The 25,633-nt window shown below is 55.5% G+C and overlaps 8 protein-coding genes across 8 annotated transcripts; 4 read left to right on the top strand and 4 right to left on the bottom strand.

The window, feature by feature from the left end:
* Positions 1–499: 499 nt before the first annotated feature.
* Positions 500–3,671, bottom strand: SETTUDRAFT_117141 (uncharacterized protein). Its single transcript, XM_008029179.1, has 5 exons — positions 1,404–3,671; positions 1,220–1,353; positions 1,039–1,169; positions 808–989; positions 500–754 (listed from the first exon to the last, which is right to left on the bottom strand). The coding sequence occupies exons 1-5, from the start codon at positions 3,588–3,590 to the stop codon at positions 743–745; spliced, it is 2,646 nt and encodes an 881-aa protein (XP_008027370.1). The 5' UTR covers positions 3,591–3,671; the 3' UTR covers positions 500–742.
* Positions 3,672–3,958: 287 nt separating this feature from the next.
* On the bottom strand, positions 3,959–5,539 carry SETTUDRAFT_163653 (uncharacterized protein). The gene is made up of 4 exons (XM_008029178.1): positions 5,342–5,539; positions 4,761–5,157; positions 4,586–4,711; positions 3,959–4,538 (listed from the first exon to the last, which is right to left on the bottom strand). Coding segments are annotated over exons 1-4 (1,002 nt in total). The 5' UTR covers positions 5,344–5,539; the 3' UTR covers positions 3,959–4,061.
* A 2,470-nt stretch (positions 5,540–8,009) lies between these two features.
* SETTUDRAFT_136945 (uncharacterized protein) lies at positions 8,010–10,732 on the top strand (the record flags this gene model as incomplete). Its single annotated transcript, XM_008029177.1, has 8 exons — positions 8,010–8,316; positions 8,371–8,607; positions 8,666–8,855; positions 8,917–8,952; positions 9,008–9,197; positions 9,257–9,421; positions 9,477–9,651; positions 9,713–10,732. 8 exons carry the CDS (start codon positions 8,010–8,012, stop codon positions 10,627–10,629), a joined length of 2,217 nt encoding a protein of 738 aa, XP_008027368.1. The 3' UTR covers positions 10,630–10,732.
* A 1,138-nt stretch (positions 10,733–11,870) lies between these two features.
* On the top strand, positions 11,871–13,882 carry SETTUDRAFT_90274 (uncharacterized protein; the record flags this gene model as incomplete). The annotated part of the gene is made up of 2 exons (XM_008029176.1): positions 11,871–12,535; positions 12,613–13,882. 2 exons carry the CDS (start codon positions 11,871–11,873, stop codon positions 13,880–13,882), a joined length of 1,935 nt encoding a protein of 644 aa, XP_008027367.1.
* Positions 13,883–16,531: 2,649 nt separating this feature from the next.
* On the bottom strand, positions 16,532–17,452 carry SETTUDRAFT_32072 (uncharacterized protein; the record flags this gene model as incomplete). The annotated part of the gene is made up of 1 exon (XM_008028808.1): positions 16,532–17,452. The coding sequence occupies one exon, from the start codon at positions 17,450–17,452 to the stop codon at positions 16,532–16,534; it is 921 nt and encodes a 306-aa protein (XP_008026999.1).
* Positions 17,453–19,449: 1,997 nt separating this feature from the next.
* On the top strand, positions 19,450–20,871 carry SETTUDRAFT_163650 (uncharacterized protein). The gene has a single exon (XM_008029175.1). The coding sequence runs from the start codon at positions 19,568–19,570 to the stop codon at positions 20,699–20,701; it is 1,134 nt and encodes a 377-aa protein (XP_008027366.1). The 5' UTR covers positions 19,450–19,567; the 3' UTR covers positions 20,702–20,871.
* A 687-nt stretch (positions 20,872–21,558) lies between these two features.
* SETTUDRAFT_163649 (uncharacterized protein) lies at positions 21,559–22,429 on the bottom strand. The gene has a single exon (XM_008029174.1). The coding sequence runs from the start codon at positions 21,935–21,937 to the stop codon at positions 21,659–21,661; it is 279 nt and encodes a 92-aa protein (XP_008027365.1). The 5' UTR covers positions 21,938–22,429; the 3' UTR covers positions 21,559–21,658.
* A 691-nt stretch (positions 22,430–23,120) lies between these two features.
* Positions 23,121–25,016, top strand: SETTUDRAFT_89769 (uncharacterized protein; the record flags this gene model as incomplete). Its single annotated transcript, XM_008029173.1, has 1 exon — positions 23,121–25,016. The coding sequence occupies one exon, from the start codon at positions 23,121–23,123 to the stop codon at positions 25,014–25,016; it is 1,896 nt and encodes a 631-aa protein (XP_008027364.1).
* Positions 25,017–25,633: the final 617 nt, after the last annotated feature.

Raw genomic sequence — 25,633 nt, 5'->3', positions numbered from 1 at the left:
GCCCGCACACACACAACGCTTACTACTACTACTACTACTACTACTACTACTACTACTACTACTACTACTACCACTACCACTACGCTGATTCCATATTTTTTTTGGCTACTACACTACCAGCTACCGCCCTCCCACTTGCACTCTCCTCAGTGCAGCAGCCCCTCAGACTTAGGTTCGCATCCTCACTTAAGTCTCTCTCACGCACTAATTTTCGTTTTTTTTTGAAATCAATTTTCTTTTTTCTTTGTTCCAAGATCCCCCCTCCCCCTCCCCCTCCTCCTCCTCCTCCCAACTGCTACGTACCGGCCATTAGTCCGCCCGCTTTACGCCTAGCGCAAACCCACTCCACTCCACAACTACACTACCACTACCCGCCACCCAAACTTTGGCTTTGCCCAATCCATGCATCCATACACCCATACATCCATGCATACACACATCTTGGGTACGAGGCTGGTATCACATTGCTTTATTTCTAAAAAATCTTCTTCTTCCTCTTCTTCCTCCTCCTCATCATCATCATCATCATCATCATCATCATCATCAATCCTCACTTGCTCTACCCACTTGCGCCTTGTTTTGCACCCACACACCACTACACCCACAGGCACAATCCCCTCTCCGCATACAATACCATACCATGCAATAACCGCTCGTGTGTCGTCGTCAAGCCTTGCGAAAACACCTCCAAATCATCCCCTCACACCCCTTCCAGTACAATAACCTCCATATCAGTCCGTGCTTACTGCACAACCTGCTCATAATGTTAGCTTTGTCACGTGCACTCCGCTCCTCTCATCCACATACCTTTTCTCGGAGCTTGCTTATCCACTGCACAATGCTCTCGCCCTGGTCTGCTCGGTCTTCCACCAGCAATGTCTGCGCCCACAGCTTCAGGCTAGGCTCACCATCCTCCTTGACAATGTATAGCGTAGGCAGCGTAATCGATCCTACCCCCTTTGACTTGTGATCTCTCGACTTCTCAATCACTGCCACCTGTTAGCCACACGCTCATCACCCAATCCAACCTCGACTCACCAGCTCGCACTCGTTCAGAGTATTCGTTATCCAAAAGAGGCAATGACGCCTTGCCCTGCTTCAGCTGCGTACGGTCCTCGACACCAAACACGTCCGCCAAAAGTGCAGGAACAGCGTCGCGCCCAGTCCACCTAAACCACGTCAGCTGCTCTGTTGCTCCCACAAGTGACCTGCTACTTACAAGAACTGGTTGACACCGTCATCTATCAGGTACAGACCGTAGGGCACAATGGCTGCACTCGATAGGTTCAGCGCAGGTGGCATGGTAATCTGGCCAGTCGTCGGCTCAGGCACGCCAGCATCATCAGGCATGTCCTAGATGACGTCAGTCTTCCGCTTCACCCTCATGCCCACACAAAACTTACATGAAGCGAGTAAAAACTCGGGTAGATGTACTGGATGAGCAGTCGCATGGGCAGCGTCGACAAAAGGTCCAGAGCTGCCGACCGAAGGTCACTGGGAATCTGCGCACTCTTGCGAAGACCCACATTCTTGATGAGACCCAGGAACAAGATGGGGAGAGCACGGAGGTTCTGCGGTAGCTGCAGTCCGCCGCCACCCATACTGCCCCCCGCCAGCTCTTTCCTGTATGTTGACAGAATCTCAATCACCTTTGCCTGCAGCGCATCTCGTGCAGCATCAAGACCGCTCGACAGCGCTCGCTCAACCGCCTTGTGACTGAAATACGTCGTGATGGCTTGCGCGTCGGCCGATGCGTACACAGATGCCAGGTTCTCCGTCGTGGGTATAGCAAGCGTCAAGACTCGAATGCGGCGCTGCCCACTTGAAGTAGTGTGTAGCACGGCCGCCTGAAGAGTAATAAACGGCCTCGAAATAGTCTCGTCAATCGCCACTTCAATAACCACGGCCTGGTCTCTTGGGTAGGCGGGGAAAGCGCACAGGTCCGAGGAGCGGTTGAAAAAGTTTCCATAAAAGGCAGACATCCTCAATCCTGTCGTCGCACGCACTCGGAGCACAGCCTCGAGGCCAATCTCTGCAGACAGATAATCAGCCAGCTCAGTCGCAATCTTGACCACGTCTTCTTGTCTCGCCGCGTTCCATCCCGGGTAAAAGTAGGTTTGACCTGCGGTGAAGCGAGGAAGGTTGCTGAGCGTCGCTACATCTTGGTATGCCGACGAGAAGAGGAACATGTCCACCGACACTTGATTCTTGGAGCATTCTACAGCGAATGACTTGTACCAGTTGTTGGCGGGCTGCAGGAGGCTGCCTTCCTTGCTGGTACCCAACAAAGACTTGTCCTCTCGTGGGCTCAATGCGGCATGGCCAACATTGGGCAGCGACGCGGCAATCACGGTTAGCTTTCCGCCAAGCGGGGAGATGAGCTTGTGGGCAGATCGGAGAGCCGACCCCAAAGCAAATCCGGGAACGTGAGTGTTCTGGAACATGGCCGGAAGACGGTCGAGGAAGGTTTCAATGTTGTTGCGGCATTGGCTAAGGCTCACAAGCAGGTCCGAGGGCATAGGCAGGTAGGGCTCGTCGAGGTCGGAAACTACGAGTTGCTGGGGCTCGTTCGACTCACTGTTGTCCGGGGGGATGCCAAAGAAGTGCAGACCATTATCAACTGCCATGAATCCGATGCGTGTCCGACCGTCGGCGTTGGGTATCCGTCCAAGCGCCTCCTTGATCACTCTCGAAACGACCGCAAGAAGACCGCAGTTGACCGCAGCTTGTGTACAGTCTAGAATGATGTAGTAGCATAGCGGCTGAGGCGGGCGGACCATGTATTCCTGCGGGGCAATAAACTCAGTCACGGCGTAGTTGAGCTCAGGTCTCTGCCAGCGGTCTACACTCTTCTGTTGCGCCGCGTCCCAGTCGAAGGCCTGGGGCACATCGTTTGTCAAGTTGCACATGTTGCACCTCCACCTGTGCCCGTGGTCCAAAAAGGGAACAAATGGGTTGATATAGCCGCGGCATCGTCGACAACGGCTGATAATCTGGTCCTGCACTACGGGTACCGAGTCCTCGGAATCGTGCAGACTGGCGTATGGGCTTATGACCAAAGCAAAGGGCAGCTTGCTCTTCTTGAGCAGGTTGTGGTTGGTGGGGACGCTGTTGAGCGTACACCGCAAGTATTTGCTCGACTCGTTTGCGAACTCGGAGGGAGTGGCCGCGGCGTTGGGCGGCAGGTGAATCGGCGGAGGGGGGTTGTACAACTCCGAGACGTGAAACGGCTGGGCAATGAGATCCGAGGGGAATAGTTGGTTTTGCTGCGGGGCTGCCACGGGCTGCTGCACTTGCGGAGCGGGCTGTCCAGGCCCCAAGTTCATCTGGCCAAACTGCTGGTTAAGGGCATTTGGGTCTTGAGGCGCGGGCTGTCCATAGGGAGCGGGCGCTCCATAGCCAGGCGACGGTGCGCCATAGCCTGGGGCAGCAGCACCATAGGCTGGCGACGGTGCCCCGTATGCAGGCGCAGGCGCACCGTAGCCAGGCCCTACTGGAGGAGGAGCCCCGGCTTGAGCCTCTTGTGTATTCGCACCGAATTGGTATCCCGTTCCTGCTGCATAGCGGTCTCTCTTCTTGCGGTCCGCCATCTCGAACGTTGCGAGGTTTCAAAAGGAGAAGACGTCCGGGTTGGCGTTCGAATTGGCGTTGGGAGAATGGCAGTGTTGGCGTACTTGGGTGTGAATTTAGAGGCGAGATAGAGCTCGATGTGTCTTCTTGGGGAACGGCACATTCCGCGCTAAGGGCCCCCGCCAAAGCGTGCACAGACCCCTGTATACCACGGGTTTAGGTGGGACTAACTTCAAGGCTTCTCTACTTATTTCTCCGCCTATCCGCTGTTCTTGATCACCAGGCACTCCTTTTGGCCCAGGCAGCATCGTTTTTTCAGCATACTCTGGTCTCACTCAAACCATCACTGCTGCTGCCTATGCATACGTGTCCACTCCGCGAAACGATTGTCAATTACTACCCGTGATATACAATGTACGCAATCCACCAAAATATCAAATCATTAGTACACGTGTTGTGAGCAAACTACCACATCACCACCAGCTCCATACTCAGGCCACGTTGGCAACTTGCTGCCTGTGAGTCTCCTGCTGCTGGCTCTCAACCCGATCTGCTTCTTCCAAGGGGTACGGGGCCGACCCCGCCTTGTCGTACTGTGCACCGACCGGACTCTCGCTCGGCGCGACATTCTCATAGGCAGTAGATTCTGGAACCGAAGTTCCGTTGACAGCTGCGGGAGTTGCTTCTGCGGCACCTGGCATGGCGCCCATACCGAGGTTTCCTGCGTTCGAGTGGATGGGCTCAACAACCAGCTGGTAACCGCGGAGGTCGTCTTCGGCATCATTGAGAACCTGCCGTGCTATATCCCCCTCAGAAAATGCAGGACGAGCATCCCCTGGCACAATCGGAGTGTCGTCAACCAGATTCAAGAGGCGACGGGCATGCTTGGCCAGGATGATTTGCTTCTCTGCCCGCTCGATGGTAGCTGCAAAATGATGGTCGTACGCCTCCTTGAACTTTTGTCGAGTCTAAAGAGTCAGCGGGTTGAAAGGAAGCCACGGAGAAAGCGCCATACAATATTGTTAAGCTGTGCTTCGGCTACCAGGCTCTGGGCCTCGGCGCGGACCAGTTCCTGTTCCAGCTGTACTATCTTCGTACTCTGCGGCTCTTTATATTTGAGCTTGGCAATTTCGTCTGAAACCTGGCGAGTCATTAGGTTGAAGATATCTGATTCGCGCAATAGAGTATACTTTAGCTTTGTGGTCCCGGCTTGGCTGTACCGAACTCTCCGTATTGCGTATCTGCTTGAGAATGCCGCGATATTCCTCCAGTGCCTGGGCGAAGACGTCCTCTTGATCTCCAATCTCAGCAAGCAGCACACCAAGCTTGTCCGAGATATCCGAAATAGTCTCGTCCTCTGTGGCCTCACCCCACTCGGAAAGCTGCTGAGCAATGCTGACTCGTTCCCGCCCCGCTGCCTCGTAAGCCCCAATGGCATGGTTCTCCGATTTGATGATCTTGAACAGCTTTTTGGAAAGCTCCGGCTGCTGCGTACCTCGGAAGGACGCCATGGTGAAGCGGTGCTTGGGAGCGGACTTTTCGCCGCTGCCGCTGCCCTTCTTGGAACGGACGGAGAGTGATCGGTTCCTGGGTAGGGTATTATTTTTAGCAGCTCATACAACAGGCGACTGCGTAGAGGAAACCGAAATCATATCTTGGTTGTGCAGCGCCATGGCAGGAAGCTTTGGCGTGGCGCTGCTCTTGCGTGACACACTCGGAGCCAGAATGGGTTGCAAGTGTAGAGGTGAGGTACGCAAGCAAGGCGGCTTACATTGTGTAAAAGATTTGCTAGGCGGTAGGCGGTATAGGCGCAGGGTTGGTTCTGGACCTATCAGTACGCCTAATGCTAAGTCATGCAGGACGTGTGAGCGCACAGCCTGCCCAGCAAGTGTCGTGTGTAGGTGTAGGACACGATGCCGGGTTGTTGCGGAGAGGATACCTGGCCACAGTGGAAGCAGACGCGTGAGATGCAAACCTTGCCGGCTGTGAGGAGAGTCGGGGTAGAGTTTTGGGCTGCGGGGGTCAGGCTGGGTAGGTGGCAGGCGGTAGTGGTGGTGGTGGCGGTGGTGGTGCAAGACACGGTGATGTCATGGCGTGGCCCAGCAGGAGCGCATCAGCATCATGAATTGGAATGACGGCGTTGCACAAGCAGTCGCCCTTGGTTGGGCTGCCGACCGATCCGCTTGCCACGGGTATATGGCCAAGGCTATGTCCAGGACGGCGCACATGGATGTATTTCGAATATACATGTCATGTGGTTTTGTCTTTGAGAGTGCGTCCATTGCACCGTCGAGGGGCCGAGGGCGAGGCGCGCACAAGGCTTTTTGGAGCGAGGGATGGCGGTGCTTGGGATTGCAGGAAGGCCGGCTTCAAGTAGCATCCGGCATCAACTGTCTACTATATTATGTCGCTGACTGTGGGAGGCGTCGTGATTGGGGCGCCGGTATGGGCTCGTCGGCCAGCGTGTCTTGGCGTTGATTACTGGGAGACAGTCGTGTGTCACCGTCTTGGGGCACGTTGGCGGCCATGTGGGGGCCAATCCAGGCCTTCTATTTGCCGCCGCACAACTACCGGGCTCGCGTATACGACACCCTGTCTGCGATAGAAGAACCCAAGAAGACCGTCCCCGGACCCCGTCGAGGTACATGTACATACAGCGAGGGGGCGAGCGGGCGAGCGGGCGAGGGATACGACATTGAGCCCGTTGAGCCGCGCATGAAGAAAACGAGATTGCAGTGCGTCCGCCCACGGCCTCTTCTGGTCCCCACAGTATATACGCGTTGTTGTTCAAGTAAAGTAGGTGCTTGCTGTAAATGACCGGCGGCGGACCGATGCAGCTGTACAGGATGTGTGTGTGTGTGTGTGTGTGGAAAGCGGCACGCATGCAGACAGACGTGCCTTGTTGGGCCAGCCAATCGCTTAGCATGTGTTTGTCAACAATCCACAGTTCCCTCCGCGGACCGCCAACGTCCGCTTTCAGCATCTACATGCAACTCGTGCACGTTAAAAAAAGACCCAAGACCACAACGACTAGTCCTCCCGAGCACATCCACTCCCCCCTTGTGCGGCAACCCCATCGCGGCGCCCAGAGACAGACAAGCAATCTGCTGGCAACGCCTTGGGACCCTCCAATTAGCAGTGTCAAGTACATCGGCCGCTGTGATAGCCAAGACCATACTGCATGCGGCAACGCTGGATAATCCGGGCAGCTTCTCGGCCGGACGATTTCGCTGCGATAGGGGCCAGATGGAGGAGCTGCTGCTCCGGCCAAGACATGTGTGCCTTTGGGGGCCCATGATTTCTGGTCGACGTCTTTTCTTTTGGGCAGCAGTATTGGCGGCCAGCCAATATCGCCAATCGCCTGATGTGCTTGACTATGTCGACATGTATGTAATCACGAGACAGGCGGTATGAGCGCCTCCCGCCTGCACGTCGGGGCCTTGTCCATTCTGACGCACTCGACCCTGAGGCTTTTCATAAGCAGCGGTGCTTATTGTGCCCTCTGCAATTGGTGGGGGAGCTGTGAAGTGCCGATTGGTCTGCCGGCCCGCAACGTAGCGCATCATGCCATCGGAGGTTTTGTTTGCAACAGCTGAGCGGACGGGTCGCTCGCGTGGCTAAACCCATGTGGCGGCGACATGGTTCGACTAGGTGTAGGTGGAGGTGTACTGCGGGCGACGCAAGCCAAAGCCGTGGTCGAGGTCTGGCAGACATGGCGAAAAAAGACGCCTTCTCGACCTTGCTTCTTAGTAAACTTTCCTGGCGGAGAATAGACCCGCTTTTGTGGCCTTGGCGCCGGGGCACGGTGACCTGATCAACGTCCACCAAAGTAGGAAGGACGAGCCGCGTCCTGCTGGCAACCTCCACGGCTACCCGGCGTATACAAAGGATTCGTTTATTATTCTCACCGAGCCCCTAGGGCCCCGGGCGCTCCTGTGCCCTCCAGAGGGCGTGGGGTAGCGTGTCGAGAGAGCGACTGGTCTACGTGGTTATCGGGCAGTGATTTACAAATGCACTTTGTTTTTGGCTTGTAGCCGCACGAGCATCATTGCCAATCTTCATACGCCCATGTTTCAAGCGCGTCCCTGTGTCCAATAAAGGCAGCGCATGTGTCTGAGCTAGATGCACTACGCTTTCTATCCACCTAGACGTCTTGGCAATGCTAATCCCTACCCAACGCTTGTCTTACCTACCGGCATTCTGATCCAGCGGCGCGGGTGCCTCTCACCGCGATGACGCTGTATAATTGGGGAAATTAGCATCATGTCATTTGCAGACGCAGGGTGGCTAACGGCCAGGGTCAAAGCTACTAGCTAGCACCGCCTTAATGGGCGGCGAAGAAGCACTATATCTCTGCTGTCTAAGGCCACCAACCATATAAAGGCCCAGACGGTACTCGTACTTTCGCCTCACTCAAGTTGTCCAAGGTCTCTTTCACAATGGTTCGACCAAACGTCTTGACTGCGATTGCGGCTTTCTGCCATGTCGCCAATGCTGGCTGCCCCTACATGGACGGTGGTGATGACTCCCAACACCCACCAGCTGGCCACCCCTCTGTCCGACGCGCTGAAGGCACTGCCATGGGCACCGACGAGTTCATGAAGCAGTATGAAGTTGACGACAGCAAGGCCTTTCTCACCAGCCCTGTTGGAGGCCCGATCCCTGATCAGGACACTCTGTCGGTTGGCGAGCGAGGTCCATCACTGCTCGAAGACCAAATCTTCCGCCGCAAGATTATGAGCTTTGGTACGTGCAAGCCATTCTTCTCCGATTGGACAACCTGCTAACGCCTGTAATCAGATCATGAGCGTGTTCCCGAACGTGCCGTGCATGCTCGTGGTGCTGGTGCTCACGGCGTCTTCAAGCCATTTGGAGATTGGTCTAACATCACTTGTGCCTCGTTCCTGAAATCTCCCGAAAAGGAAACGCCAGTGTTTATCCGATTCTCTACCGTTGCAGGCAGCCGTGGTTCGCCAGACACTGCACGAGACGTCCACGGCTTTGCCGTCAGGTTCTACACTGACGAGGGCAACCTGGGTAAGCCCCCTCGGTTATCGTACATTAGTAGATTGTGTGGCGACTAATTTGGGGATAGACATTGTTGGAAACAACGTCCCTGTTTTCTTCATCCAGGATGCCATCAAGTTCCCTGACCTTATCCATGCTGTCAAGCCGCGCCCAGACAATGAAATCCCACAGGCAGCTACGGCTCACGACACCGCCTGGGACTTCTTTAGCCAACAGCCTAGCAGCATGCACACGCTCATGTGGGCCATGAGCGGACAGTGAGTGTCACCACGCGAGTATTGGGTCGAATGTCCGCTAACCAGTATGCCTTTGCTACAGTGGTACTATTCGCTCCTACAGGCACACCGATGGCTGGTAAGACGACTCGTCTCCGTGTATCACAAAGCAGCTTACTGACTCATTGCAACAGGGGTGTCCATACCTTCCGCTTTGTGCAAGATGATGGAAAGTCCAAGCTTGTCAAGTTTAGGTTCAGGTCCCTCCAAGGCAAGGCTGCACTTCTGTGGGAAGAGGCGCAGACCACGGCAGCAATGAACGCCGACGCCCACCGTCAAGATCTGTTTGAAAGCATTCAGAGCGGATACTTCCCTGAATGGATCGTAAGTAGGCCCGGGTCTGCTTGGGAGACGATGACGGCTAACCATGGACGTGTGTGTAGTTTGAGGCTCAAATCATGGAAGAGGCTGACCAGCTACGATTCGGATTCGACCTGCTCGACCCTACCAAGATTGTGCCCGAAGACATTATTCCTTTCACGCCTCTCGGAAAGCTGACGCTGAACCGCAACCCCCGAAACTACTTTGCCGAGACTGAGCAGATCATGGTATGTTGTTTGTATAACGCAGGCGGCCTTCAAACACTAACGCGGAAGTTTATAGTTCCAACCCGGCCATCTCGTTCGCGGAGTTGACATTACTGATGACCCCCTTCTTCAGGGCCGCATGTTCTCGTACCTCGACACTCAGCTCAACCGAAACTCTGGTCCAAACTTTGAGCAGATTCCCATCAACCAGCCACGCGTGCCCGTGCACACCAACGAACGCGATGGAGCGGGTAAGTGGAAGCGCCTTTGCGGGTAGATTAATGTGTGAAACAGAGGCTAATTCTGCTACAGGTCAAATGTTTATCCCCTTGAATGTCGCCGCTTACACCCCCAACACGCTCAACGGCGGCTTCCCCGCACAGGCAAATCAAACCGAAGGCCGCGGCTTCTTCACCGCGCCCGAGCGATCTGCCAGCGGCAAGCTTGTGCGCTCGACCTCGAGCACGTTTGCCGATGTGTGGTCGCAGCCCCGTCTGTTCTACAACTCGCTGTCGGCGGTGGAGCAGCAGTTTATCATCAACGCCATTCGCTTCGAGACTTCGCATCTCAAGAGCGAGGTTGTCAAGAAGAACGTGCTGATTCAGCTCAACCGCATCAGCAACGACATTGCTAACCGCGTCGCCATTGCCCTTGGTATGGATGCCCCGGCACCTGACACCAAGTACTACCACAACAACAAGACGATTGGTGTCAGCCCCGGTGGCGAGCCGCTGCTCAAGATCGAGGGTCTCAAGGTGGGCTACCTCACGTCGTCGACGGTCAACCAGGACGCGCCCGGGAAGCTCAAGGAGGCACTCAAGGAGCAGAAGGTGGGCCTGACGATTGTTGCTGAGCAGCTGGGTGCGGGCATTGACCAGACGTACTCGGCCACGTCTGCGGTCAACTTTGATGCCATTATTGTCGATGGAGGCGCAGAGAGCCTGTTTATGCCGGCGGGCAACCTGGCCAACTCCAACTCGACGCGCCGCAGCACACTGTTCCCTGCTGGCCGTCCTCTTCAGATTCTGCAGGACGGCTACAACTTTGGCAAGCCGGTGGCTGTGGCGGGCGCAAGCAACAAGACGTTGACGGCTGCCGGACTTGTGGCCAACACGCCCGGAGTCTTCACATTTGCCACGGCCTCTGACACGGCAGCCATTGTTACGCAAATCTCCGAGGGTCTGCGCACGTTCAAGTTCCTGGACCGCTACCCATTGGACGGCAAGTAGGAGTGGGAGAGGCCAGGTCGCGTGCGCGTGGTGTGAGAAGTTTGTGTTCCATAGTCGCTTTGTGTGTATACAGTTTCGATTATCGGCCCTTTTGGCATTATCCTACTAATAACAATGTGAACTACCGAAGGTGTGCGGGCTGGTGTGTGAGACATGGATGGCATGGCGGGCAATTTGCAGTGTTGAACTCGTCACGTCCCCCAGTAGAAAGGATTGGGGTTGAGGCTGCCGTGTGGGCACGTGCAAATGTGCGAATGTGATTGAGTGTGATTGCTGAGATTGTTGAGGCGGCGCTATGACGGGGTAGAGACGGTGTTATGTATATGTGTCCACGGTATTATGTGTGTATCCAGATGTACTATGTCGTGCGCGCGCGTGTGTATGTGTAGTATCATCCTTCACCGCAGATTCGTGTTCTGGCCTGGCCAACGGGATCCACTGCGAGAAATAGCGCCTCGTGGCCGAACCGCCTGTCACATGGTCGGTCAACGGGCCCTGGCAAAAGTAACATGCGCTCGCATGTCAGCCACGCTTCGCCACGTTCGCCGCGCACGCGCTCGTGGCGAGGCACCGGGCAATGGTGGTTGTTGACGTTGTTGTAGGGTTGGCATCGTGTCCAGGCGGCCGCCACTAAGTACCACTGCCACTACCGCGACCACGACCACTACCGCCGCCGCCCACCCCCATACCCCGACATGTGGCGGCGCAGGAAATAACGCAATGTGGTAAGCACGCAATGCGGCCAGAGCTAGCTGTGTCGTTGTCGTCTCTCGGTGGAGCTGCATGCTCGCTCGGGGCGCGCAGCAGGCCTGGGGGGGGGGGGGCTTTTGGTTTCCTGGCCTACCAGCGGCCGTGGTGAAGGGCGGCTTGGCAGCTAATGCAGGTGAAGCGTCAGGGTGCGCCGAAATTATGGCTACTCTACCGGTGCAATCCCGTTTAAGCTGATACACGCCGACGGCCTCCCTTCCTCCTCGACGTCCTGTCTTCGTAAACAACTGCGACGTGCAGCACTACACACTCCCCTCTGTTTTGCCTCTGCTGTCAGCCCACCAGCCGCCGCCCGTCAGCCTGCCACACAGCCACCCTCATCGGCTCTTTGCTCGGCCCACCTTGGCCCCCCCCAGCCTGCTCGATAATTGGCCCTCGACGCCAATTCGCCGCTTCTTTGAGCGACGTTGCCAACATCGAGCCGCTGACTCTCTCCTCTTCCCCCGACTACGACAAGACCAGATAGACACGCCATGTCGACCGCAACCGCAAGCAAACCGCCCGTCACCGGCCCTTCCCGCCGCGAGGCCACGGCCAGGACCTCGTCATCCTCGCCAGGGGCTGCTGCCACCCGCACGCCCGCCCGCTCCTCGACCCCGACTACCAATGGCGCCTCCAGCGTCGCGAGGACACGATCTGTTCGTGGAGGCTCGGCCAGCTCCCCCGTCTCGGCCCGCGCCGCCGTCAAGAAGCCCGCCTCCAGCCTGAGCAACGCATCGCAGGCCGATGCCGCCAGCGACGAGGCCCGAGACGAGCAGGCCGCCCTCCTCCAGGACCTCAAGGACCGCCTGCAAAAGGCCGAGAGCGAGGCGGAGGAGCGCCAGAAGCAGGTCGAGGTCCTGAGCACCCGCCTAGACGATGCGCTCGCCGAACAGGCCAAGCTCGAGGAGCGCGCGCACGAGGAAGAGGAAAAGGTCGAGGCGCTAGAGAATGAGAAGCGCGAGCTAACACGTCAGCAACGCGAGCTCGAGAGCATCTATGAAGCCGAGCGTGCCCAGGCCATGAAGGAAAAGGAGGAAACCCAGTCGCGCGAAGAAGACATGCAGAGCACCATCCAGCGGCTCAAGGAGACCATGACGACCAAGAACGCTCCAAGCAGCGAGCTTGGCGAAGACAATGGCGAACAGCAGCCGCACCTGTCACGAACATGTAAGTAGCCATCGCTGGCGACCGAGTGCGCCAACCATGTGCAGAGACTGACCTGTGCACAGCGAGCTTCCGCAATGCTTCGTCGCGCAACAACTCGACGCACAACCTGGAGAATGTCGCGTCCTTTGCACCACCCAACTCGGTTCAGCGCAGCAACTCGCGCAACAACTCCAAGCTCATCAACCAAAAGGACAAGATCATTGAAGATCTGCGCCTCGAGCTCGCCGAGTACCAGGTCAAGATGCTCGAGGTGGAGAATGCCGGGGGTGGCCGCCTGCGCGAGCTAGAAAAGCAATTGCTCGAGACTCGCATGACCAATGCCAGGCTTATGGAAGACAACGAGAGCTTCCAGCTACTGCTGGGTGAGAAGACCCTCAACGGAGACCTGAGCCGTGGGGAATTCTTGCGCGAGACTTCCAACACGGATGACCGTGCCCCATCTCGCAGCGGACCTTCGACCAGCTTGGCTGACGAGCTCCAATCAGCAGAAGAGGGCGATGCAGAGGTTGTTCGCAAGCTCGAGGCCGAGCTCAACAGCATGAAGGCCCAGAACCAAGCCCTCACCCTCTACATCAACAAGATTATCGGCCGCCTGCTCACGCACCAGGGCTTCGAATCTGTCCTTGGCAACGATACCGAGAACGAGACGGGTGGCCCTGACAGGAACAAAGAGCTTCCGCCGCCGCCGCCTCAGGAAAACGAGCAGCCGCAAGGCTTCCTCCAGCGCGCCAAGTCGGTTGCCATGGGCGGAAACCGTAAGCCGCGCCCTCTTAGCGCAATGGGCCCACCACCCCTGAGCCAACAGAGCGCGCACGAAGACCCGGCCACGGCGCCGAGCATCCCCCTGACCCGTTCCACTTCTGGTCGCCACCCAAGCGGCAGCCACCGCCGCTCTACATCTGATGTCCATGGCGCCGCCGGCATCGTCAACAACATGTACCGCTCTCCTACCGGCACGCCCAACCCAGCTTCGCCTGGCATGGTCTCGCCCCGTAATTCATTCTTTGGTCTCCCTGTCAACAGCAGTGGACCAGGGTCTGTCAGCTCCATCTCTAGGGTGCCATCCGGTCAAGGCCCCATCCCAGAGGACAAGGAGGTTGATGCGAGAACCGAGTCCTCGTCGGCCAGCCACGTAGACACGCCTAGCCCGCCGCGTCCGCTTGCTCGCAGTGAAACCGGCAGCGGTGTCATGACGGGCAAGGGCATGCGACCGCTGCGTCTCGTGCAGAACGAGGAAGAGGCCATGAAGGCACGCAAAGCCGCCAATCGCAGCAGCTGGTTTGGCGGTCTATTCGGCCAAACACCGCCGCAACAGCAGCAGCAGGACACGCAGTAAGAAAAAAATTAAGTCACGGGTTTGACTTTGTTTTCTTCTTCTTCTTCGCTTAATAATATGTGTTGTTGTTGGTGTTCTATTTCTTTCTTCCAACCATGTAAGTAGTTTGATGATTATTTGTCATCTTCATCATGATCACCAACTATCACGCCACCCACACACCCCCATGATCGTCATGAGCTTTTGAATACGACGGCACGTACGACTTAATGCAGGAAAGAAAGAATGAGAGAGAGCGTGTTTGAGAAAGGAAGAAGAGGGGGAGTGACAGAGACATATAAGGAGCGTAGCGCAATGAGAAAGAAAGAAAAACTATGGATGAATGAGCATGTTTATACAGATATTTCAACACTTACTCAGTCATACATACATACAGATACATATATACAGATACGACACGTCGAGTTATTGTTTAACAAAGAGATGGAGGGCTACTAGGTTGGGAGGACTATGGAGATAATACTATCGTTTATTTATTGATTGATTTGTTCATGCCATCTTATAGGAAGGAAGAGAGAAGAAACAAGTGTTGTTATTGTTGTTTGTTGTTTTGGATATGGATTTGGGACGGCTTGCATACAACTTGCATACTTTATTCTTTGTTATACCCCCCCATCATCATCATCACCATCATCATCATCGTTCTCATTATTATTACCACTCACTACCCACCCTTTTGCTGTGGAAGAAAATCTTAGTTAAAAGTAGAGTTAATATCAACTAATCTATTTCCATACGTATACACATACGTATGTTTAGTGTATCAGTGTATCGATAGCTGTGTGGAGAATTGGAGTAGAGGGGAGAGGTTTTGGCGAGGCTGGGGGGAAGTTGTGTTGTGTTGAGATGGAAAGCAGTTAATTGATTATGTAGGTAGATAGGTGTGAATAAGTATTTTTATTCTTTGTTCTGGATTCTTGCGGATTATAATTTGTGTTTGTGATGGAATGGGAATAGGATGCAGTAATGTAGTAATGTAGTAATGTAGAAGTGAATTTGCTTAGTCTTATTCTAGCTTTCTCGCATCCATCTATCCATATGTGTACGACACTTTTCAATCTCGCGTTACTTTCTTCTTCCCTAAAAAAAATCTAAGAAAATGATTTAGAGGAAAAGGGAGAGAGAGAGAGAGAGAGAGCCGACAAGTTCCATATCTCCTTCCGCTCTATTCTATTTCACACTCCCTTTCAATCACACTACCATCATACCCACCACCACCTTCTTTATCCCCCTCCCTCCTTCCCCCCCCCCTCTCCATATTTCTTTCCCCCTCTTATACCCCCACCACCATCCCCACCCCTCCAGGCCCCAGACTCAAACTCCCCCTCTCCCTCTCCCTCTTTCTCCCACAACATCTTACACATATTTCCCCAATACCTCTACTTGTCCTACCACCTCTCCTATCACCACCACTACAACCGCTACTACCACGCCATTTCCTCATCCGATACGGACATTGTACAGGATCGAGATTATGCAGGTCAGCGTGATCGCAGCGTGAGTAGCGTATGCGTGGTTGGCGCGTGCAGGTGTAAGGGGCGGGCGAGGTGCAGTGGGTGTGGTGCATGTGGCACATTGTTTCTTTTCTTAGTGGTGGGTTGGCGGATAGTTTGCGCGTAGGTGTGTAGTTGCCTAGGATAGTGCTGGAATACGTTTGTGTGTGTGTGGAAAGTGTGTTAGCGGTGCGAGTATGAGTTTAATAGATTCATGGTGCGTATATATATCCGTCTGATTCTTTTCTATATGTAGTGTCTTCGGTGTGATTACAGTATATCAAGTTGGTGGGTGCTTGGTCGCCATTTGTTTGTTGCGATTTGCTTGCTCTGTTGTGCGTAATTCTCCGCTTGTTTTTGTTTTTCTCTTTCTTGACTGATTTTTCTTTTTCTTTCATACTTACCTCCATTGGCTTTGTTGTCTTGGATTTAGCAGATGCTGTTTTGTTGCTATGTTTTGCGTTTGCTGGATTGAGACAATGGTTTCAAGGAGGTGGAGGTGAAGAGTGTTGAAATCTTTTTTTTTGGAAGCGGATGTGTAGAAATAGTTAGGTTGTTATTGAGACTGGAATGTATGATGAAATAGGTATTGCTGGTATGAAGACGGGTTTGTGTGATATTCTCTAGTATAGGAGTGTTGATAGATGCGATGACGAAAGTCTAATGTCTTGAATCAAGAATGAAAGAGCTCATTGAACGTAAGATTGAAACATCAGCTCGCTCACTATTCTTTCCTACACAACTAGAATAGCGATATACATTTTCATGAGGCCTTTACATCACTCTTAATTCTAAACAACACACACATCTTTCCGCTGATCCTCACACATAACCCGATCATCTTCCAAGCCGTTACACTAATACACATTTGCATGTTTGATTCTGCTCGGCAGAACATTCCACGACCCAGGACACCCCTGCACGACCCCACTCCAAGGCATAAAAGTCTACAACAAACAGACAACGTAAAGTCCGACAATCGAAAAACGCCAAGCACATACACACACACATACGTAGCACATACACGTCAGAAACAACAACATGTATTGCAAAGTCTACCAGAAAAATCCATCTATCCAATCATAAATTTCTACCCAAGCAAAGAAAACGAGAATCAGTGGGTATCAAGTTTTTTTTTAGCGTAATGCATGGAAAATCATGAAACAAGTGGCTTGGGCACTCGAGACTGATCGACCCATTCCGACAAGCCATGGTCGGCAGTGGCCCAGTATTCGCGCGTCTTCTTGTACATGGCCATGCGGGCCTGTAGACTGGGTACGGCCATGATTTCCTGGAACGGGACGGGTCGTTCTTCGACGGGTACGTCTTTGAAATCAATGGCTGTGCCCGAGTCTGTGCGGTGCGCCTTGCGGTGTGGTTCAGGCGGGTGAGTTGGGTTGGTGGTAGAGGTGGTAGTGCTATGTTGACTGGGCGAACGCGAGCGGCTTGGTGTGCCGATGGGTTTGCGCTGTACCGTGCTTGAGGTAAGATGTGGGTCAAAGTTGGGCATGCTGAAGTGGATAAAAGATGAGGATGAGGATGTGGGAGGACGTGATGGGACTCTTCTGTCTGGCGATATCGAGGCTGTTTCCGCGTGTGAGTCGGATAGATTCTGTGGTGCGAGTGTACGGCCCCTCGTTATTGATGCGGTGTCATCGGAGTCGCTATCCAATCCGACCTTGTGGCGTGATAGTGTTGTACTGGACTGCGCCGTTAGATGTCCAGAAGGGCTGCTGCTAGTCTTTTCCCCTTGACTGGCCCCATGGCCATCCGCTGCAGTTGCATCTCTGCCTCCATGTCGGGCAGGCGAAAACGACTTTTGCCGCAACCTAGAGAAGCTCTGCTTCAAGGAAAGGCCTGGTCGGCCACTTGGACTGGGTACAGTGTCTGAACGGCCGCGCGCTTCCACATGTTTAGTCTTGTCGAGACCTTGGGACGACGATGGCTCGGCTGGCATGACCCCAGAGTGATTGAAGTAGCTGCTGAGGCTCGAAACACCGTTGCCCAGAATGTTGACGCCACCGACATGTTTTGCGTCCATGGGCCCTGAGATGACAATTGTCTTTGCCTTGGCCATGGCTTTAGTATGTAATGCTCGATGGAGATTGGCCGAAGAGTGACAGGCCACTTGAGCTGTTTTCAGAGTGCGCTGCCCAATAGTAGGGCAGATTGATTCGTGTGTATGTGGGCCTTGTGCCTGTATATGCCGGGGAGCGGAAGATGCGACAGTATGAAGATGTAGCGATAAGCGTTCGCCGAGCCAGATGACAGCGGGTAAAGCTTTGATTTTAGCCGATGAACTAGACAAATATGATCCGCAGGAAAGTGTTAAGAGCGTTGTCAAGATATCAAAAGTCGACTGATTATTGGACCCACCAAGGGAGAAAGAAGATGGTTCGAACCAGTCCAAAAGAAAGAAGAACCAGATTGCTGACGCGATCTCAGAAGAACGTCTTTCTAATTTTGCCGTGATGCAGCCATAGCGGCCGTTTGGCGTTGTGACACACGTAGTGTGGCTGATTTGCCCAGAAACAGCATGTGCCAGGCGGCGTTAGGCTGTCTGAGACGTCTAACGTCTGTAGCTCCACGCCCACCACCTACGGATGACATTGCTCCTGTCTCAGCACAGGAACAAGTATAGGAATTTTCGAGAACCGCCGAATGATCATGACGTCCGTAGTTACAGTCTCCAAACACCTGCTACTAGCGCCTTTGTCATGTTTGCGCCTTGCGTGCGTGGTCGGCTACAACTCGGATTCGAGAGCACCCGTAAGCCCGGCGGTTCCGGTCAGCATCCAACACAGAGCTGGTGTTTGAAAGGCGGACAATGAGTTGGGTAATATCCGCCCTTTTAAGGGGACTTTAATGAGATGCCAAGGTGCTGACACTCGGCGTGTCTTGCTCGACCACGACGTCCACGGAGGCAAGTTGGACACTGACAAGTCAGCGACTTTCTCAAGCCACCAAGGTACGACCGCGATTCCGATGTCTGATCAACTTGCGACCGACTCAAGAAGGCCCTTGATCGGTCGCTATGCTTTACCTACTCACCTTCTCACGCTCAATGCCTCCCCGGCGAGACCTGGGACAAATGCGAAAAAGAGCGTCGTTAGCGCTCCCAAGTGGGTATGTTGGTCGTTTCTTGATGATGTGGCGTCTTTGACATGTTCTAATGAACAGGTTGTGTCGCTCCATGCCGGTCCACTGTCTTCTTTTGTGAACAGGATGCGCGCTTTGTGCAGGCGAACAGGTGCGACGTCGCGCTGAAGCAGCTCCGCGAGTCAACTACCCAAGAATGATCCTCGAAGCGCGACGCGATTGAAGGCACTCAACACCACATGCGGGCATCGAGGCTGCCATAATAAGGCTTGATGAAGCAAACCACGTCTCCAACGGTCCGCCACCGTCTCGTCGACATTCGGGCATTGTGCTGAGACAGGCGAATCATGTTTATCCACCGTCTTTTACCCGTTTCCTACAAGGCTAGCGGCCGAAAACCGCCATGGTGAGGCTACACGGCTATATCCCTTGGTGTGACTGGCACCCCACCCAGGGGTGAACATCATGCATTCCGGCCTCTATGCGCAGGCAAGACTGGGCGGCTGCCGCTACAGAAGACTGTTTGACAGGCGCTTGACATGGCGCTCCGCCTTGTAGAGCAGTGTATATAAGGCATTTGTGCCTTGGCCAGCCTTGGGAGACATCAACAGCTCAAAATCACAGAGTCCTTTACTCAAGTCATTCATTCTTTTATCTTCTTTCAATCGTTCCTGGAGAATCGATAGGCCGGCCCACTTTCGTTACATACCCCACTTAGACCTTTTTATTCGCTATTACAACCAAGAACCATGAAGAGCTCAATCATCGCCCTTGCCCTTGTCGGTGCTGCGGCAGCTCGCCCGACTGCTGTGATGAGCAAGCGTGAGGTTCCTCAGGAACATGCTCACGAGAACGTTCTGCGGGTTGTCGACACCCTGCTAGCAAAGAACAACCCGGACAACATCAAGAGCAGTGTCTTTGCTCTTCTTGGAGCCAAGGCAGCGGCCGAGGGCGCTGGAAACATCAAGGATACAGGTAAGTTGTCAGGGAATTGGTATGAACAGAGCGGAGCTAATCATGTGTAGACTGCCTTCAGCAAGCTGTTGCTGACCAAGCCTTTACCAATGCCAAAGCGGCTAATGATGTGACGGGCATGACCAACGCACTCATCTTCCGTGCCTTGGAGCGCAACACTGGCTCTGTTGGTCTGGCTTCGGCTGCATGCAAATCCATCAAGGCAGTTAACCCTGAGATTGCCGCACTCCAACAGCACCAGGACCCTGCCAGCACAGGAGCCCAGGCCACCAACAAGGCCATTGCTCAGGAGCTCGTACGTCAGATTGCCGCCATCGGTGGTGACACATCGCTGGGAAATGAGGCTTCAACCTTTGCCCCTGGCAAGATCGGTGACCCCACGGGTGCGGGCAACACCTGCGATGACGCCAACGATGCCAAGGGCTGCATCAACACTCTTGGTCTTCGTGTCAATGATCTCACTGCAGCCGAGATTACCGCAGCGGCCGCTGGCAGTGGAGCGGCAACCGGTAACGCAACAGCAGCTGATAACGCAGCAGCTGGCAATGCCGCAAATGGCGGTGCAGCAAACGGCAAGGCTGGAAAGGGCAAGGGTGCAAAGGGCAATGCGAACAACAATGCTGCGAACAACGCTGCCAACAACAATGCTGCGAGCAACAATGCTGCTACAAATGACAATGCTGCCAGTTGCAATGCTGGTGCCAATGGTAACGCTGCTGCGGCAAGCAACAACAACAATGCTGCCACTGGAAAGAAGGGCGCTGCCTCTGGAAACGCCGCCTCTGGAAATGCAGCCTCTGGAAATGCAGCCTCTGGAAATGCAGCCTCTGGAAATGCAGCTTCTGGCAACGCCGCCTCTGGAAATGCTGCCTCTGGAAACGCTGCCTCTGGAAATGCCGCCTCTGGAAACGCCGCTGGAAACGCCGCTGGAAACACTGCTGCAACAGGCGGAGCGGCCAGTGGAGCAGCCAGTGGAGCAGCAGCCTTTGGCAACTGCAACCCTACCATCAAGTTTGGCCTGCCTTCTGATGGACGCAAGGAGGACGCTTTCGAGCCTGCGGATCTTGCCACCTTCAACCATGGCTCGGCGCTGAACATTGCAGTCATCTCCAACTTCATCTGCACCCAGGTTGGCAACAAGTGCAAGGTGAATGCCGCAGCCATCAGCACCTGCAATTCTGCTGCCACTGCTGCCAACGGGCTCAAGGGCCAGGCGGCTGCGACTGCCTTTAACAGTGCGCTTGGATTCTAAACCATGACTGGCTGAGTAGACGGGAGGGAGCTGGGTAGACAGGAGGGATGGGCATGTATCGATGATGCGACTTGGAGGCTAGGCATTGAAGCCTTTTTTTGTATACTATTAGTACTGGTAACGGCAACACGTAGGTTAATCCGAATATATCTCGGGCAGTAGGATGCTCTTGTTCAATGCATTTTTGGTAACCTGTAAAAACCCTAATAAGCATTTCCGTGGCGCAACAGACCAGTGTCCAGAGCAGGAGGCCGAGACATGACGAAGCCATGTTTGTGATGACGGCGTGATACGAGCCGCGGGCCAATGTAGTCGTATGCTTGTAAGCGTGATGTACATACAGTAACGTACAGAGCCCCCGCACCCACACCTGTAGTGTTGAGACGTTGTGGGCTTGGAACAGCACGTGGAGCTTCCGCAAGGGGCGGCAATTGGAGGAGGGTGTCGTGTTTAGTCCACTTTTAGACGCTCCTGTAGGCCCAAGAGGGCAAGACAGAGTAACAGAGGCTGCCAGCCAGACATTGGGGCGGGAACACCTGCGTGGCCGCACTTCCGGATTAGGCGAGACACGTGCCCGTCGGAGCAAGCAGATATTGGTGTGCGATTAGTTGCAGCCAGACCGCTTCCACGGCCAAGCGCGGGATGCAAGAAAAAAACGTCCTGGTGGTCTGGGAACCCCGACCGGCAGACGGGCCTGGAAAGGGGTCTCGCTTGCCGCCGGCGTGATTGATCATGGCAGAGGCCTATCAAGCCTGGGGCCCGGGGCCAGGCACGAGGGCAATATTGGACGGGCGCTGAAGCGAGAAACGGGTGCCGTGGAAAACGGACGGCAGGATGCTCGTAGTGGTCGGCGGGGGATGGACGAGTCATGGAGCATTTGCAGATTTGCAGAGTTGCAGTGTGCCGGCGGCGACGCCCCACAGTGGAGCACGGGCTCCGGGCGGGCAGCGAATTGGGCTACTCCAGCTTGCCAGTGCATGCGTGCGCTGCGTTGCTGGCATGTTTCTGGCGGCGGGTGGTTGGTGTTGCCCCTCGACACGGCAGCAGAGGTGGAGCAGTCGAGGCAGCAGCCAGGAGGCGGCGAGATTGGCAGCGGGGAAACAGCGGGTTGCCGGCGGGCGAGGCAGCGGCTCGCAGTGTGTTGGCAGCGCGCTGGCAGCGGGCGAGTGGAGGGAAAAGTGGTGACAGGTGGTGGTGGTGGTGGTGGTTGCAGTGGCAGAAAAACACTGCCTGCATGTATGCAGGGGCCGCGACAAAAGAGGGCCTCACCTGCGGCCGCCACGCACGGGCCAGCACGCCCCCCGTCTTGGGCCTAGCGCCGTGTGTCGAGCGCGTCGGAGCGCGTCACTTTCGCCCTCTGGCGCCGTCGGCCAGCAGCGACAACAACAACAGCAGCAGCAGCGCAACAGCTGGTGCGCCGCGCGAGACGAGCGCTCGCTGCGGCGGCGTGCAGTGCACACCGGAAACCACCGTCGCCGTTGCAGCCGCGGGCGGGCAGCCTTCGCCGCGAGGGTTGGTTTTTCCATGGGCGCGTCCCCGGGCAGCTTCTATCGACCATCTTGGCCCGTAGCCCGAGCTGGCTGGCTGTCTTGCTCGTGCTCGTGCGCTAGCGGCCACCCGCCGTCCACGGGTCACCCGACTTGAATTTGCGACCCCCAACCATCACCTTCACACTTCACGACCTCACGATAATCCCGAGCCCATCTCGCCCGCCGCACGCCCGCCGGCCCCGAGACCTGGCGCCTCCTTGACGACCTGTTTCCTTGTCTCTTGTTCAACGCCCGTCTTTCGTTTTGCGCGCCTCCCATGGACGCCCAATAGAGCGCCCACTTCGCTTCCGCCCACGCCTCCGCACCTCTCACCGCGACCCACGACCTGCCCCCATCTTCTTCCAATCCCGCCCGCTGCTCTCCTCGCCTCTCCTCGCCACCGTCCACGCGTCTCGCTCTCCTGTTGGCACCGTTGCGCCCCGTCTTTTGTTTTTGTTTATCGCGCCTGCCTCGCTCGCGCCCCCCCCATTGTCCATCGCGACGGCCAGCCACGCGCCCTTGCTCTCGAATCTTCTCGCGCATTTTCTCCCCGGCGCGCCCTGAGCGACTGCGACAACGCCTGCCATCAGCCCATCCCAGATTGCGCGCCGCTGCGACAGCTGCACGCCCTCCTATTAAAGCGCAGCCTTCCTGATCGCACGTGTACCCCACACTGCAGCCGCACTGTCGCGTTCGCACTTCCAAACACCTGTTCGATCCCATTCCCCCATATCCAATCTTGTCGGCCTACCCCTACTGAATCCTTCTCGCCCCGAGGCCATTGCATGTATTGACCGCTCGTCGCGCGTCACTTGTCTGGACCGCCTCGCCAGGCCCAGAGCCAACCGTGTTCCGAAACACGCGACTCGTTTCGTGCTGTACCACCCAACATGGAGTCTGAACGTTCCGTGTCCACCACGTTGCCGAGGAACTTCATGTTCCACTACCGCGATGGCCAGGCTCCACGCACCCCAGAGCCAGAGCCTCAACCCGAGCTCCTGCAGCCCCCGCCCCCGCCTCGACAAGTTCTCAAGGTCCGTCGCCGTCGCGCCACCATGGTCATCAACCCCGACGACATGGACGCCATCATGGACCAGCGACCCATCCCCACCATTGAGGCGCCCGAGGTTGTGTCCGATCAGTCGAATGAGCTGCCGTCGTACGCTCTACCCCAGGACGATGCCTTTCTGTCGCCAGGCTTCAGCTACACTCGTATGATTTCTCCGCCAAAGACCCCTGCCCATCAGGTGAGGACCATCAGCCACTACGAGGGGCCCCAGGACTGGTCCGACGTGCCCCATGTCAGTCATAGCGACACCTCTAGCAGACCTACCTCATCATCTGGCTTCTCGGACTCGTCTCTTTCGTCTTGCGACAGCATCGGGTCTTTCATGTCGGGAGGCGGCAGCTGCACCAGCCTCGAAGACGAGCTGTCGGATCCCTTTTCCTTTTGCCCGTCCCAGCCCCAGCTTCAGCGCCCAGTCTCGCCATTGATGGACCAACAGCAAACCCGCTCTGCCAAGAAGCTGAAACTGAGGGCCACTTTCACCGAGGAAATGGACTACCACCTGTGGATGACCTACATGAACTACCTGCAGGACCCTACCGTGACGCCCTTCAAGGCTCTCCCAAGTACCACGCCACCCAACGGTGTATGCCACCGCGTGGCGAGGATGGCCCGCAAGACGTGGAAGGGCCCCAAGCAAGCTCGCGCCGGACTGCGCGTGCAAGGTCAGGTTGGTACTGCCGATGGTAGCAAGCCGACCAAGGGTAGCAGCAGCAAGTCGTTTATGCGATACCCTAGTGAGAAGCAGTGTCGGAAGCGTCTTCGAGACTTGGCCAAGCAGAAACCCACCTTGTCCGCACACTACCAGCGTCTTCTCCGCCGATCTCCCTCGCCGCTTCAATCCTCGCCGCCACCAGAGGAGCCTCGGTCGCAACAGCCGTCGTCGTTGTCGTCATCGTCGTCGTCTGTGCAGCAACAGCAGCAGTCTTTGTCCTCACCTTTCTCACAGGGCTCTACGACCTTCTCGACCCGTGACATGAACGTGTCCTTGGCCACCAGTACTGCCCCATCGATGCAGTTGGGCAACCCGCTTTCACAGCTTGCCAAGGATATTACACCACGACCGACACCCAAGACATGGTCAAGTGCACGGTCGTCTGCCCACCAGAAATCGCAGTCGCTCCATATAGGACTTGGCCTTGGCCTGGGTGGTGCACTTGGCTCCCCATTCAACGTAAAGACGGACACGAACAATGTCAGTTCCAGCCAGAACAGTGCACGAACATGGCATGGGCCCTCGACGTCTCAGCCGCCACGCCTGGGCTCTCCTTTCCAGCTGCATGCCCCACGACCAAAGTCGAAAGTATTCAAGCGACGTGCTCTGCATAACAGCTTCGAAGGTCGGGCGCGTAACCGTGGGGAGAGCTTTGTGAACGAGATATTCGGGGCTCCAGCTCAATCGAGTCACCGTGGAGTGCGAAATCGTGGCTTCAGCTTGGGTGACATGACGGAGGGTGCACGACGGTTACCTCTGGCCAATGACCCATCAGGCTTCAACCCATTTGCAGACTCTAGATCTGACATGCTGACCCCCCGTTCACCGGCTGTGGCAGCGGACTTGAGGGACCAAAGTACTACTCGTTTGGGCTCACCGTTTGTTGGGCGGACGAGCAACACATTCCCTCGGTCCAGCATGTCGCATAGCTTTGAAGCTCCCGCGTCATTCGAGCAACGCTTCGCCGCCATGCCCAGCGACCCCGCACGCCAACAGCGCTCTTAGGGGCCGAGGACGGCTTGGTTGGGTTAGTGAGTGTGCTTCAGCACGACTGCATCATGGGCGTTACGACAGGCAGCCACGAGAGCTGCCCTACTGCATATACTTGCCATCTTGGTCAGGAGGCCGACGCAGCCTCCCTTTGAAAAGCATTTCCTATATTTCCTTTGTACCAACTCCTACACTCTTGGTCGTCGGCACCGACTGTCGACGACCATGTCTCCCGGTTGCGGCTACCGGGCTTACGACTTGAACATGATGATGCGGCTGAATGTGTCTTGGATTCACTTCGGTAATACGAGGACGGGACGCTGGTGTATCTTGGAGGCATGGGATGAAGACCTCCATGATGGATCACAATGATCCTGGTCCTCTTTTTTTGGGCCATGAGCCTAAGCCATCTCTTTTGTATACTTCGACATGTTCGCTTGATCGATCGAAGCTTCCACTCGTTGTTGGCCCACTGGACCGTGCGGCACTTTATTTCCTTGTGTTTGTGTGTTTCTTAGTCTTGTCACGACGGTCATGATGAAGCGTATGATGAATCGATGGGGTTATCGGCGTGAAGGGGTATCCAGTCTTCACGAATCTCAACGACTGTCTCGAAGCGTGAACGACCGATA

The sequence above is a fragment of the Exserohilum turcica genome (genome assembly GCF_000359705.1).
Source record: "Exserohilum turcica Et28A unplaced genomic scaffold SETTUscaffold_3, whole genome shotgun sequence".
Taxonomy (NCBI): Eukaryota; Fungi; Ascomycota; class Dothideomycetes; order Pleosporales; family Pleosporaceae; genus Exserohilum; species Exserohilum turcicum.
Note: the sequence above shows the minus strand (reverse complement) of the source record. Positions and strands in the feature narration are given on the sequence as shown.